This window comes from Terrapene carolina, unplaced genomic scaffold (assembly GCF_002925995.2).
Source record: "Terrapene carolina triunguis isolate 2854851 unplaced genomic scaffold, T_m_triunguis-2.0 Scaffold69, whole genome shotgun sequence".
NCBI classification, from domain to species: Eukaryota; Metazoa; Chordata; order Testudines; family Emydidae; genus Terrapene; species Terrapene triunguis.
The window spans coordinates 9,992,677-10,008,818 of NW_020664420.1; the positions used below are offsets into that span (position 1 = coordinate 9,992,677).

At 42.9% G+C, this 16,142-nt stretch overlaps 1 protein-coding gene across 1 annotated transcript in view; it reads left to right on the top strand.

The window, feature by feature from the left end:
* The first annotated feature begins 605 nt into the window (after positions 1 to 605).
* Positions 606 to 16,142, top strand: part of LOC112109672 (tetraspanin-36-like) — a 54,760-nt gene continuing 39,223 nt past the window's right edge. The window contains exon 1 of the mRNA XM_024204259.2: positions 606 to 879. Within this exon, the coding sequence (XP_024060027.2) occupies positions 820 to 879 (60 nt within the window). The 5' untranslated portion in view covers positions 606 to 819. The remainder of the gene's footprint in view (positions 880 to 16,142) is intronic.

Below are 16,142 nucleotides of genomic sequence, written 5' to 3' on the forward strand. Positions count from 1 at the left end.
GACTCAAGAGTGGGTGAAGAACAAGAATCCATATGGCTGGTTGGCTGTATGTAAGCGGAGACTTGGCTCAGAGGGCGAAGCTTTCTGGGTGGCCTTAAAAGTTCTGTTACATTTGAGCCTTGTTTAGTCTTGATCAGGGGTCGGCAACGTTTGGCACGTGGCTCGCTAAGGTAAGCACCCTAGCGGGCCGGGCCAGTTTATTTACCTGCTGACGTGGCAGGTTCGGCCGATCGCGGCCCCCCACTCGCCGCGGTTCGCCGTCCCAGGCCAATGGGGGTGGTGAGAAGCGGTGCGGGCGAGGGATGTGCTGGCCGCGGCCAGTGGGGGCCGCGATCGGCCGAACCTGCTGCATCCGCAGGTAAATAAACTGGCCCGGCCCACCAGGGTGCTTACCCTGGCGAGCCGTGTGCCAAACTTTGCCGACCCCTGGTCTTGATCCACCCCTGCAAGTGTGGTAATGCTGGCAAGGGTTATGTTGTGGTGGCACTGCTATTAGTGTTTATATGGTAAGCTACTTAGTTGTAGTTGCAGAGCTAGTTTAGCGAGTTTACGGTAATCTCTTTTAGACAGACAGACTACATACAGTAATAAAGAGAACACTACAGTAAGATGTTGTTTTGCTCTGTACGCTAAGGAGCATGTGACTGGTCCAGCGAGTTGCAAATCATGTGATAGCTGAGCAGGCCTGGCTCAGACAAGAAGCTGAGAGGCGTGGGAGAGAAGCGCACAGAAATCTGACACACACAGACTCTGCTGAATAGGCAGCAGAAGCCACCAGATCTTTCTACACAAAGCTCGACTGCAAAGCCAGCAGGAAACATGGACTGTGGCGTGATCACCTCCAAGACAGTGCTGCTGCTGCTCAGCCTCATCTTTTGGGTAATTTGATAGAAGAACCTTTAGTTTGATAACTTTCCCTGACCGTCCTTTGGCTGCTGCCACTACTAGCTTTCTGTAACAGTCTTCTCACCCCTTTCTCTTTGCACTGAACTGATTTAACTGCAGATGTTTTCAGATATTCTAGGGCTGATCCTGCAGTTCTTACTCAGGCAAAACTCCCTACTGAAGCTGATGGGGAGATTTGTCTGAGTCCGAACTGTAGGATTGGGGTCAGTATCTGTACTTCTTTTACTGTAACTTAGTATGCTAGTTGCTCTATAAACAACGTTAATTGTTATGAATTATTACTTCTTATTACTGCCTTGAGAGTGTTAACACTAATATGATCAACTGTCCATTTTTACTGGGCAAATTAAGGAAAGATCGGAGAGCAATGAGTGAGCGTCAGCACAAAGCAGATGTGCCTTAAAGAGGAACTGAAGGGGGATTTGGTATGGAAATACACACTTAACTCCATTGATCTATTTTTTTCTCACGGCAAGGAAGCAAACCTACTAATGTAATTTTGTACACATAACTGTTTTTTTTTCCAACTAAACTTTTAAAAGTAGTTTTATTAGTGAAACCAAGCGTAAGAGGCTATGTAAAGATAATGAAAAATGCTAACTAAAGGCAGGTGGTTTCTGCCTCTGCCCAGAACTGGTCACCCCAGGGTAGTAAGCTAGAGATTCCATATCAGAGTTGTAGGTAATGAAGTGAAATTTTATGAAAGACAGAAAGTGAGGACACCAGAGAGTTAGAGGGCCACATATCCATCTGGTGTAAAGCAGCGTAGCTCCAGCTGAATATTCTGTGATATTAGAGGCTGGAGGTGAACTGCCAGGTGGGAAGCAGACTTTCCTCCCTGGGATGTTGACCATAGATAGGGCTTTCTCCAATTAATGCCTGTTGCACTATGGTGAACTCCATTAGTGTTAGCTACACTCTATTTATTTCAGTGTAAGGGAGATCAGAACTGGGCACAAAGTTTCTTATTCTCTTAAAATCTTCAGGTAAGTAATGAGTTTCAGTCTTTGAAAAATTATGTTTGCTGTTCATGACTTTATCTGAACTGTAGTTAACACATTTATTAATCTCTTGCTTTAAATGTTATCACAAAGTTTTTCTTTAAAATGAACTTTTGATTCATGAGAATTTGTAAAATTGTTTTTTAATAGAAAACAAAACCCTGTGCTCATTTATGAAATTCAGATCAATATAACTGAGTTTTAATTCATTCTAAACTCAAAGAAAGATTTTGACTGATTAGTTTTAAAGAAGAAACATTTAAACGGTGAGGCTATTATAACATTGCATACATCATTTTATCCATTATTACTGCAGTGATATTGGTATCCATACATGCTAGCCATTTCATTACGCTCTTCTCTGCTGGCTGGAATGAGAACTGATTTGCTGTGCCATAGACCATATAACACTAAAAGTTAATGGAGATTACTAGGAGAATTAGACCCAAAGTATACACAGTTCTCAAACTCTGGTCGATGAACTCCTTTCTGGTGGTCTGAGAGTCAAGCAATAAACAGAATGGGATGATGTAAGGGAAAGCAGGTCCACAAGAGGATTTCATTCTTATAAAATGGTGAATGGAATGAAATGGCTGGCGAGCCCCGTCAGCATACTCTACAACCTAGGAAAAGCAGACAAAAATCTTCATATGCTACTTTGTGGTTTTGGCTGCTGCACTTCATTTCTTCTCCAGCAGTGAAGCAATTCAGATCTGTTAGTGCTGGAAGCACTTTCATGTAAAAATGCAAGTTTCACTGTTCTTTCGGCATTTATTTTTGGACTCTGCTGAGCACCATAGCTGAACAGCTTTTTGTATACATTGATTTTGGGCTTTCTTAAATTAGTTTCAATATGAAACTTAGAAGTTTGAGTGTAGCACACTTGATCATTTCATACGAATGAAATTAATTGAATGGTTATTTTCTGGAGACAGGCAGACCTGAACCAAAAGCCCACATCTGGACACACAGTTCAGATCTAGATCCAAATGTTACATCCCAGGCATATTACCAGGTGGTTTTTTTGACTTTGTATGGAGAACATTTAGTTCCTGAACCCCAGACAAATGCATGATATTAAGAGAATCCAATTAAGTGTTTACGTTTCTGAAGTGTGTGAACATGCTCAAATAGAAACAGCGCATTGGCAGCTTCGTTAGTCTTGCAGCTCCTAAATGGTTAATGGACACATATAAATGAACTGCGCAGGTTGCAACATCAAAACCATTTGACTAAATGGGGGGTTGGCTGAATGAGGGAGCAATGCATCGTGCACACTGTGTTAGGGGACATGACCAGGTTTTGGTTAACTAGGACTTTCAGCCAACCAATTAAAGAAACTTATAGTTAACCAGAGTGTGGTTAAATATGCTGTACTTGTGTACAAATTCCTTGTTGAAGTGGTTTCATAGAGTAGTATGATTTAGTTATATATCTGCTAAGTGTGTGAGTAAAAAATTATGTTTACTTTTAGAACCATATAATAGTTTGTCTTTAGTGTTTCTGAAGGTAAAATTGCTGTTAAAAACTAAGAAGTAAAAGTATAGCTGGATTTGTTATACAGTTGGTCTAATGACTCCTCTATGGGTATATCAGTTCCAGGGGCACTTCAGCCCTCATGTTCTATAAGAATTTTCAGGCTTATAATTTTCTCATTATGTACAAAGATATTTGAATAGCCAGAGTACAGCTGCCAATGTTTGCCTTACAAACAGTACATGGCAGCTTTTTGAAAGTATTAGTCAGAAAAATAACAGGTTGGGGGAGAGAAATGGTTCAAGTTGTATGAATGTGAGTCAAGAAGACCTTGGTGTAAAATTTGTGACAGGTAACTGCCCCTCCACCCCCTTTTCAGATCCCACATAGAAGCTACAGCTTTCAGCCATGATTCTCTGCTATTTTTAGAGATAAGACTCATGTGAGTTTGACTATAGTAATATAATTTTAATGGCAATAAAGATTCCAGTTAGTATTTTGGGACTTTCCTGCCAAGTGGGAAAGTTTGAGTAATTCAGCAATAGACTGAAAGAAATGAACCGGATAGATCACTTCATTTGTGGAAGTGAGCTTTTCAGAAATAAACCCCTTTGTGGTGAGCTGTGCTCAGGGCTTGAAATGTGGCAAAACCAGAAGGAACTCAACTCCCTAAAATGAAATAATCTGTTGATGAATGTACATTAGGGGAGGACAGACGAGATGGAGAATTCTCCTTGTTGAGTTCTTAACATTCATATCTTCATTGTGAGATCATCACTGGAAACCAAAGCTTGGATTTCACAGGCCAAAGTGTGTCCCCCAGAGGCATGCATGAAACTCCCATTGACTGACTTCAAGTCATCAGCATTTCTAATGTGAAGCACTTTTCTTCCTCTTGGATCCTTCTACAGATATTTCTGCATTGTCAGCAGTGGGCAAGGCTGGCCTTACCATGAGGCGAACTGAGGCAGCCGCCTCAGGTGCCAGACTGGGGGTGGGGGGTGCCACTAGGACCCAGAGTGCAGAAAATTGTGTCTGCTGCTGGTGCATATGTATTCTCTCTGCTCTAGATGCACAGAGATGGTGGAGTGCTGTGCTGGAGGAAGGAGGGCACAAGAGACATAACAGGCAGACAGGAGAAAAGGTGAGAGGGAATAACAGAAAGCAGCAGGAGCTGCAGGGAAAGAGAGGAGGAGGAGCATCTTATGTACCTCTCTAGCATCCCCAGAAGCCTGGACTGATTAACACCAGCTTCTCAGGGAGCTTCCTGTTTCCTGCTGCTTCCCTGAACCCACTTGAGGAGAACAGGCAGTCAACTGAAGTAGTAGGAGCCAGTTAGGCCCTTAAGACGCTGATATCTTCCCTCACTCAGGCCCTGCTACCAGCCTGCTTATTTGTCTCCTTCAACTGAGTGTTGAGAGCAACTAAAGCTGGCACAGAACAGCAGTCATGCGTGAAAGAAGAAAACGCCCTGCTGGGGCAACATTCAGAAAAGCAAGCAAGCAAAGGAATCTTTTCTGTCTAAGCAGGAAGGAGCTCTCCTGAGATACATAGACACAAATGTTCACGGTGAGCCTTCCAGCCCCAGTGAGGATGTGAGTGGTGAGGAGATGCCTGATCTTCCAATTAGTCAGAGTGCAGGTGACCTGCCAGCTACTGCAGCATCCATATCTCCATCTCAAATGGATGTAACCATGCACATTCCTGAAGAAAAGTGTAGATCAAAGAAAAGTGTGGTGGAGGCGCAAGAAAAAGCTTCTGCTGAGTTTAGTTCCTTAAGTCTAGATGATCCAGGACTGTGGACCCACTTGAGCAGTAGCCTGAGGGACTTCCTTGTACTGCATGGGCGACAGCAAGTGAAAAACTTCATGTTCCCCAAAGACAATGAAAATAGAAGTTTCCATCCAACACATTACTGCATGAAATCCCCAATGGTGACAAAGTGGAGAGGCCATGGCTTATGTACTCAAAAACCCAGAATGCTGCATGCTGTTTTTGTTGCAAACTCTTTCAGTCTAATGTTCCAGCCACATTGGGTTCTACAGGAACAAAGGACTGGAAAAATCTGGCTAGAAATCTGGCATGCCATGAGAAGGCAGCAAATCACCAGAGAGCATTCCATAGGTGGAAAGAGCTTGAGATGAGACTAAGGTTAAAGGCCACCATAGATGATCAGCATCAAGAGAAGATTGCATCAGAGTCTCTTTACTGGCAAAATGTTCTGAAAAGGCTCATTGCCATTGTGAGAATGCTTGCTACCCAAAACATAGCACTGCGTGGCACTTCAGATCAGCTGTATGTGCCAAACAATGGAAACTTCCTTAAAATTGTTGAGCTGATGGCTGAGTTTGATGCTGTACTCCAAGAGCATCTAAGAAGAGTCACCACCCAAGAAATGTACACACACCACTACCTTGGAAAAACAATTCAAAATGAGATCATACAGTTACTGGCAACAAAAGTAAACAGAAGATTGTGGCAGATCTGAAGTCAGCAAGATATTACTCTGTTATTCTGGACTGCACACCTGACATCAGCCATACGGAACAAATGAGTTTAATGGTGCTTTTTGTAACAACAACAGAGTTTCACTAGTGAAAATGTCCCTGCAATGGTGACTGTCAGAGAGCATTTTCTAGAATTTATTGATATTGATGATACTACAGGAGCTGGTATGACAAATGTGCTTCTTAAAAAGCTGGAAGATACGGGAATTGTGATAGCTGACATGAGAGGTCAGGGCTACGATAATGGTGCCAACATGAAAGGAAAGAACAGAGGAGTGCAGACACGGATCCGAGAGTTAAACCCTCGAGCTTTTTTTGTCCCATGCAGTTCTCATTCATTGAACTTGGTGGTCAGTGATGCAGCATCAGCTTCTAGTGAGGCTGCTGAATTTTTTAAAGTAATTCAAAGCATTTATGTATTTTTCTCTGCATCAACTTATCGGTGGCAAAAATTGAAGCAACATCTGGGAACATCCTCTCTGACACTGAAACCACTGAGTGCCACACGATGGGAAAGTCGAGTGGAGGCGATAAAGCCTGTCAAACACCAAATTGGGAAGACAGATGATGTCATAGTTGCCATTATATAGGATAATGCTATGACAGGAACTGTTTGTGGGAGAACAGTGGCAGAGGGAAATGGAATCACCAGAAACATACATAACTTCAAATTTCTGTGTGGCTTAGTGTTGTGGCATGACATACTGTTTGAAATAAATGTTGTAAGCAAGAGACTCCAAGGTGTTGACCTTGATATATCTGGAGCAATGGAACAACTGGACAAAGCAAAGTCATACCTACAGTCTTACTGTTCAGATGAGGGATTTCAAAACGTTCTGAAGAGTGCACAGAAGTTGGCAGAGGAACTTCACACTGAAGCTATTTTCCTACCCATTCAAGAATACAAGAGTCACTGAAGAAGAAGACATTTTGATTATGAGGCATGGGATAATCCCATAAGAGACCCCAAACAACAATTCAAAGTTGAATTCTTTAACCAGGTGCTAGATTGTGCAATACCGCCAGTTGAACGTTTCATGCAGCTCAAGGAACATAGCAGTATATTTGGGATGTTGTATGATATTGCAAAACTCCTCACTATACCTGAAGAAGACCTACACCAGCAATGCAGGGCACTAGAGACAGTATTGACACATGATGACATGCGCAATATTGATGCGAGTGATTTAGGTGATGAACTGGAAGCCCTTTCAAGATACATTTCAGCAGGATCAACTCCAAAGGTTGTTCTGGAATATATGTGCACAAATAAGATGACCACCCTCTTTCCAAATGCTTTTGTTGCTCTGCGCATACTTCTAACATTTCCTGTAACAGTTGCCAGTGGAGAACGCAGCTTCTCCAAGCTGAAGTTAATAAAAACACATCTACGCTCCACAATGACACAGGAGAGGCTGGTTGGCCTTGTAACCATCTCAATAGAGCATGAGCTGGCCCAGACTGTGGACATTCAGAAAGCAGTTCAGATCTTTGCAACCAGGAAGGTACGGAAACCACCACTTTGATTATTCAAACAGATAAAAATGCCGGTGTTTACTGTGCAGACAAGAAAGAAAAGTTACATTTGCTGTTCAGGTGTTTGAAAGTTAAGTGTTACTTAACATTTTTGAACAAGGCATTTTAAGTTGTTAGTTCTTGTCACGGAGTCCCTGGGTGATGCTCTGGAACTGCTCCCCACAAAGCCAGTCAGGACTTTGGGGAGCCTCCTCTCCCTCGGAGCAGACTGTCTTCAGGGCAAGAAGCTCAAGGCTTCACCTTCCTGGGTCTGACCTTGGAGCATTCAGCATCCTCTGCCCCTCCATGCGCTTCCCACAGCGAGTCCGCCCAGGCGGGGTCCTGGGGAAGCCAAAGGGTCCTGCACGCACCCCCACTTCACAGTCATATGTGACTCTTAGCCAGCCAGTAAAACAGAGGTTTATTAGATGACAGGAACACGGTCTAAAACAGAGCTTGTAGGTACAGAGAACGGGACCCCTCAGCCGGGTCCATTCTGGGGCCCAGTGAGCCAGACAACCCCGTCTGCACTCACTTCCCATCCCCAGCCAGCTCCCAACTGAAGCCCCCTCCAGCCCCTCCTTTCTGGCCTTTGTCTCTTTCCCGGGCCAGGAGGTCACCTGATCTCTTTGTTTACCTTTAGCTATTCCCTTGCAAGGGGGAAGGGCCCCGGCCATTTGTTGCCAGGATACAGAGTGTCGGCCATTTATGCACACTGGAGACTTAAGAAATGCATAGGGGAAACTGAGGCACCCACACAGTATTCAGAGGAAACATTAAGAACAGTCCCACTTCGTCACAGTTCTCCTTTATTGGGGTAGGTTGCAGAGCAGTACCATGAGAGGAGTAGAACAGGAAGAAGGCAGAATTGAGACCTTTCAAAGTTTAGGCCCAAGCGAGGGGACATGGGGGCATCATTTGAGTTCCCCGCCTCAGGTGCCAAAATGTTGTGGGCCGGCCCTGGCAGTGGGATTGGTGTGCAAATATCAGAGAAAGGGCAGAGTTAAGCATGATGTGTGCAAATGAGACTGACACTCTTGAAATATCAATTGTTTACTGATCCAACAAGCAGTTCAGCACTTGAAATAAAGGAGATCAAGAGCCACGAAACCTGGTGCTAGTTTTACAGTCCTGTTTTTATACAGTGCATAAAGTAGGCACCATTGAAGTGTTAACATTTACTGATTTGCTGTGCAGTTACTTATGATTGCTGTGTGCTATTTCCTGTTTGAAGCATAGGGAAATGCTGCAGTACTTCATTGTAAGCAGATGGAAATTATCCCTGCTTTGAGAGGAACTACACACTATATATAGCTCAAATTTACCCCCTCACTGGTGTTTGTCTTTATTGGAACTCGAAGCATAAACTTTAGTCTAGTTTTGGCTATTCTTAGGGTTTCCTTCCAGGTTTCTAGCATGTGAGCTTACAGTGCCACAGAGAAGCCCTCCATGCCTAGGCACAGCCTTAGAACATGACAACCTGTTTTATTTGGATAAGAGGGTGGGATAACTTGGTTAACATGATAGCTTGTTAACGATTACCATTGTATGTGTTAGTCACTTCAGCTCCTGCAGGGGAAATGCAGAACCTTGAATTCAGGTTTTGGCAGATAGGAGAAGGAGGAACTGATTTTTCATCTTTTAGAATATGTTAATTTGTGATAGTTTGGTCTTTACATGTATCTCTGATAATCATCTAAGAACTCCTACAGGATTTACTGAGATGTATAAACAGCATTTCAATTCACCTGTAAGCAATACCTCTCTTGCCCAAGCACTGAAAAACTGCACATCTTACCCAGCTTGAAAATGATTGTGGGAAATAATTCACCTTATGCCTACATAATAGAGGCTGCAGGTACAATGCCTTGGTAGGAATTATTGCTTAGACGTGAACTGAAATGCTGTTTAAAAAATGCAGTAAGCCCTGTATGAGATCCCAGATCATTATCGTAATGCCTGTCTGCATGTGACTATTACAAATAAAGAGATTACAGATCAGTTTCTCTTTTACTTACCTGCCAAAAATACAGCATTAAGTGACTCCCCTGCAGGAGATGCTGGTGTCAAAACACATACAGGTATTGCTACTGTGAAGGGGGAGTTTATTGGGAGTTGTGTGTGCTCAGCACCTCTGAAAAGCAGGTCACTTATTTAAGGGCCTAGCCATAGACTGAAATGTCTAATTTTAGTAGCCAACATAGTCAGGGGCGCTGGGACAATTTGTATAGTGCGGGTGCTGAGAGCTATTGAACCAAACTGTAAACCCTGTATAGGATGGAAACCACTGCAATCCAGGGGGTGCAGCAGCACCCCTAGCACCTCTAGTTCCAGTACCTGTGAACATAGTTCCAAATTTTAAAATATTAATCTTAATTCTCTCTGCTTCAGATGCACATTTGTGAACAGAAATGATAATGTTGATCTACCTCACATGGGGTCTGGTGAGGTTCACTGTCTTTAAGACACTTTGAGATCTTCTTATGAAAGCTGCTGTAGGAGGGCAAGGCAAATTATTGTTATGACTACGTCTGACCTTCCAATAATAGATTATTAGGAGTAGAGCTGTACGAAGAACTGATTTTTCAGTTCACTGGTGGTCTGCAAAATCAAAAACCAAATTCATTTTGGGTTGACCTGAAATGAATTTTTTTCAAAATTTTCAGTAAACCAAAAAGTAAAAAAAAAAGAATTTTGATTTCGGTTGATCTAAACATTTTGTTTGACCAAAAATTAAATGTTTTGTAGATTTTGAGCATTTTTAAAAGTTTGTAAGTTTTCTTTTTTAATGTATAAAACTGAAGGAAATTTTAAAACAAAAAGTTGTTTTTGACTCGAAACATTGAAACGTTTTGTTTCAAAAATGTCAAAACAAAATATTAGCTTTCTCAGGATTTGGGGTGGGGGGAGGGCGGGTTCCACACAAACAATTTGGTGAAACCGACATGAATTTGCAAAATGTTTTGTTGTCGCTCAATTTGTATTTCCCCCCCGAAAAGTTTTCAATGAAAAATTTTGCTCATCTCTAATTAGTCACTTTATTTAACACATCACCAGCACATGAGGGTCAAATCATTCTCAGTTTTATTCCTAGAGGGTCGCACACTTGATCCTTGAGCTCCTTCTTGGACCACCTCCCTTCCCCACCCATCCCCACAGCCAGGCCTCACTCCAGCCTGTCCCTACAAAACAGCTGGGCCCCTTGACTTCCCACTTTGACAAGTTCTCTTCCCCCCGCCCTGCCTTTCTTTGCAGTAGAAATGTTGGATAACACACAGAACTTCATGAGCAGTGAAGTGGCCCACGGCACCAAATGGACACTCTATGGGCCTGGTTTTCGTGGAAATCAGGCTTTTCTGGTTTTCTGACTTTTTTTCACCAAAATCAATATTGTTACATAGAATATTCCCTGAAAATTTGGAATTAACTTTTGAAAATCGCAGCTGGTCATCGTATTACATACAGGGAAACGGATAGAGAAATGTGATTGAGTTGAGTGGAGGGCTTTGCTTTGTTTCTTTAAGAAGCGATATTACATTACAGACAACCTGGTGCCTGAACATAATTTCAACCTGATCTTGTAGCCTATACTCACTCTCACATAAACTGGGGGAAGTGAGTGCAACTCACACTTCAGTGACATTACTCAGGGCTGAATTTGATCCATTGACTGTAATGGGACTTCTCATAGCAGGGAAGAAACTTTGGTTGAGGGTATGAACACTGAGGTGTTTTCTGGAAGTGGTGCACTCTACTTGTGAGTTATAAGCTACACTTTGCTTTAGACAGCTAATATCACTGTCCCCGTGTTTGCATTATTCATTAGGCTGCTAGCACAGCCTATTATTAAGGTTGCACAACACTTCCCCTTATAAGATGCTATTTTCACTTGTTTATAACTTTGACTGTTCAGGCTAAAATGGAGTTAATTACAATAACCTGTGTTGGTATTAAAGTATGTCTTTCCCAAGAAGGAAATAATCCATTTCTAGTGTCCTTACCAACTTGGTCATAATGACAATAGCTCTTTAGATTTATTTCCTTGTTTCTATACCAGCATATGCAATTATATCAATATAACTTTGTGGACAGTGTTTAACTGCTGCTGCAAGGGATTTTGAATTATTTTGTTGGCCCTGAAAAATATTGGTCATTTTTGCTCCATGGCAGAGAGGTGGATTTTAAGTAGGGCTTTCGATTAATCGCAGTTAACTCCAGCGATTAACTCAAAAAAATTAATCACAATTAATTGCAGTTTTAATCACACTGTTAAACAATAGAATACCAATGGAAATGTATTAAATATTTTGGATGTTTTTCTACATTTTCAAATATATTGAGTTCAATTACAACACAGAATACAAAGTGTACAGTACTCACTTTATATTATTTTTATTACGAATATTTGTACTGTAAAAATGATAAAAGAAATAGTATTTTTCAGTTCACCTCATACAAATACTATAGTGAAAGCGCAACTTACAAATGTAGATTTTTTTGGTTACATAATTGCACTCAAAAAACAAAACAATGTAAAACTTTAGAGCCTACAAGTCTACTCAGTCCTACTTCTTGTTCAGCCAATTGCTAAGAGAAACAAGTTTGTTTACATTTACAGGTGATAGTGCTGCCTGCTTCTTGTTTACAATGTCACCTGAAAGTGAGAACCAGTGTTTGCAAGACACTTTTGTAGCTGGCATTGCAAGGTATTTACGTGCCAGATATGCTAAACATTCGTATGCCCCTTAATGCTTTGGCCACCATTCCAGAGGACATGCATCCATGCTGATGACACTCGTTAAAAAAATAATCTGTTAATTAAATTTGTGACTGAACTCCTTGGGGGAGAATTGTATGTCTCCTGCTCTGTGTTTTACCCGCATTCTGCCATATATTTCATGTTATAGCCATCTCGGATGATGACCCAGCATCAGTGTTCCCTCTAATTTTTTACATCCATGTGCCGAATGAATTTTGTTATGTGCACCAATATGGAGATGATGTGTGATACATCACCTTCATATTGGTGCACATAACAAAATTCATGTGGTGGGGGTGGAGCTGAGCGGTTCGGAGTCTGGGAGGGGACTCAGGGCTGGGGCAGAAGATTGGGGTGTGGGGGGATGAGGGCTCTGGCTGGGGGTGCGGGCTCTGGGGTGGAGCTGAGGATGAGGAGTTCGGGGTGCGGCAGGGGGCTCAGGAAGAGGGTTGCGGTGTGGGGTGCTGCGGGCTCTGGGGTTGGGCCAGGGATGAGAGGTTTGGGATGCGGGAGGGGGCTCAGGGCTGGGGCAGAGGGTTGGGGAGCAAGGGGGTGTGGGCTCTAGGGTGGGGCTGGGGATGAGGGGTTTGGGTGCAGGCTGCCCCGGGGCTGTGGTTGGGAGAGAGGATACCCCCCAGCCCTCTCTCGCCACAGCAGCTCCGGGCCGGGGAAGAGGTGCCTCTCCCTGGCTGCGGCAGCTCCAGCGGGGCTGAGGGGGAGGGCGAGGGAGGGGCTCCTCTTGCCAGCAGCTCCGGTGGGCTTGGGCAGCTTAGAGGGAACCTAGCCCAGCATGTGGTTTGTTTTAAGAACACTTTCACTGAAGATTTGACAGAACACAAAGAAGCTACCAATGTGAGATTTCTAAAGATAGTTACAGCACTCGACCCAAGATTTAAGAATCTGAATTGCCTTCCAAAATTTGATCAGGACGGGGTGTGGAGCAACATTCCAATGTGGAAACTACAGAACACAAATCACCAAAAAAGAAAATCAACCTTCTGCTGGCAGCATCTGACTCAGATGATGAAAATGAACATGCTTCGGTCTGCACTAATTTGGATAGTTATCGAGCAGAACCCATCATCAGCATGGATGCATGTCCTCTGGAATGGTGGTTGAAGCATAAAGGGACATATGAATCTTTAGCACATCTGGCACGTAAATAGCTTGCAATGCCGCCTACAACATTGCCATGCGAACACCTGTTCTCAGTTTCACATGACATTGTAAACAAGAAGCAGGCAGCATTATTTCCTGCAAATGTAAACAAACGTGTTTGTCTGAGCGATTGGCTGAGCAAGAAGTAGGACTGAGTGGACTTGTAGGCTCTAAAGTTTTACACTGTTTCATTTTTGAATGCAGTTTTTCACTCTGGCTTTGGGTTTAATTACTCCTGACAGTCTCCCCACCACCATGCTATGGGGAGCACCTCTAGGTTTAGGGGACAAGGGAGACTGGGTAATTCTACATTTGTAAGTTCAACTTTCATGGTAAAGAGATTGCACTACAGTACTTATATTAAATGAATTGAAAAATACTATTTCTTTTCTTTTTACAGTGCAAATATTTATCATAAAAATAAATATAAAGTGAGCATTGTATTCTGTGTTGTAATTAAAATCAATATATTTGAAAATGTGGAAAACATCCAAAAATATTTAAATAAACGGTATTCTATTATTGTTTAACAGCATGGTTAATTGCTTTAATCGCTTGACAGCCCTAATTTTAAGAAATCAATATTTTGTATCCAGAGGACATTTTACACTACATTAAAGCAGTTGCAAAGAAGATCAGAGTTTTATTTATATTCCTGTATCCCCTGAAGGCCCCGAACAAGATTGAGGCACTATTGCTCTGAACACGCATACGCTTAGTGTTATGTCTACGCTGCGGTTGGGGTGTGTGATTGAAGCACTTATAGACGTACCTGCGCTAGTTGGGGGGCCAACAGCAGTGAAGCTATGGCAGCACGGGGTTCAGTGTGGGCTAGCCTCCCCGAGTGCATACCCAGGGTCCCTATGGGCGTGTACAGACTGTGCTGCTGTGGCTTCACTACTGTTGGTAGTCCTGCTACCTAGAATAAAGCCAGCTTGGATATGACTTCACATGCTGCAGTCATACCCGTACCCTTAGAGACCCTACTTGCCCCAAAGAGTTCACAAGCCAAGAGAAAGTAGTGGGAAGAGTTGGTAGGTTCCTTCCTCCTCTGGCCCTTCCTGGGCGTGTGGGTAGAGGTTGGCTTGGCTTCTCCTGCCCCTAAGTCCATGTAGCTCCAGCCCTTCTCCCAAACATGGAGAGAGGGTGTGATGGAAGAGTCCTAATCCTCTGGGGCTCCCTAGGGGTGAGGGCAGAGGCTAAGCCTAATTTGCTTGACGAGTCCCTTCTAATTATGTGGGATAATAAGAAAAACTTCCAAAAAGTTGGTTCTTCTTAAGGCTGATTAAAGTACTAGTAGGGTCAGACGTCTGACTGCAAAAGTGCCACCTTTGTGTGTTGCGCTTTGTGTGGACACTTTAGCCTGTTTGACTTTGAATGTGGGTAGATCTATCCCGCTGGGTAGATTTTGAATGGGTCGGCTCTTTGTGTGGAGCTGCCCTGGGAGTTTGAGTCAGAGCTGCCCTCTTTAATGACAAAAACATGTTTTCGCTCTTCTCAGCACTGAGGAGCCAATGGGAGAGCAAGGTAGGCTCTGTTCTGCCTCATTCATCACCAAAGCTGTCCACTAAAACCCAACTGCAGAATTCCTGGGCCAGAATTTGGCTCCTTATTATTAGTGGTGCTGTAAGAGGCAGAAAGAACACAGCTCGATTTCCAGAGCAAATCTTGCAGGTCAGTGAGAGTGTCATTTTCACAGTCACTTCATTTGGAGTGCACAGGAGGTCCCAGAATAGTTTTATCTGCTCAATTCTGGCTTACTCCATTGCTCTTTGTAGTTCCAAGACTTTAGGAAGTGGCAGGCTGTTTGTTTTTCACTCTAAGATGTTTGCTGGCAGGCTGGTCAGTGCCCTATGAAAGGCTATGAGAGCATATACTGAGTCACAGATAGTTTTTAGTAATGGTAGGGTTGGGGAGCTTCATTTGTGAACAGCTTCTCTGCCCACATGACTAGTTCTGGGAAATGTTAAAATGCCTCAAAACCCTTCTGGCATCTTGACATTACTGAATTTCAAACCAGAGCTGAGAAAGTGCTTTGCGGTTTACACTTGATAAATTCAATATATTTCCGCATGGAGGAGCTGAGCTATTTTTGCTAAGAGGACTTGTGCCCTTTAGGGTCTGACCCTGCATTCTTTGTATACCCCAAAACATCCACCAAAATCCAGAAGAGGTTTGGATGTGTGAGCAATGCAGGCTCGACTAAAGCTTAATCTAACGCCTCACTCCGAGACACCAGAGAGATTCTGAAAAAAATCCTCCAGAAAAGCTTCAGATTAAAAATTGAGTGAACAGTAAGGACCATGCAGGAGACTTTTGACAAATGCAATTGAATTTGCTTTTGTTAAGTGAGACTGTGTGGTCTGGGCGATGGGTCAAGATATCAGGAGACATGGGTTCTGTTCCCAGCTTAGCCCTGCCTGATTTAGTGTCTGTCTTTAAGCAAATCTTTATTTCTTCCTGCCTCTCTCTTTCTTCATCTCTAAGAATGGGGATGAGTGATTTTCTTGCCTTTTTGAGATCCTTGGCTGAAAAGCACAATAGATGTGTAAAATAGTACTAAATGTTACGATACAAAAAGTACACTTGGTCTCATAGAAATAATGCTAACCAATTACAAGTCCTGCCTTACTCCTGTTGAAGTCAACAGCAGAGGAAATACTACTTGCTTAATAAGGGATGCAGTTCTTAAACATAGAACTATAGAAACTGAAGAGACCTCAAGAAGTCATCTAGTCCAGTGCCCTGGGCTCAGGCAGGACCAAGTAAACCTAGACTATCCCTAACAGTTGTTTCTCTAACACATTTTTAAAAACCTTC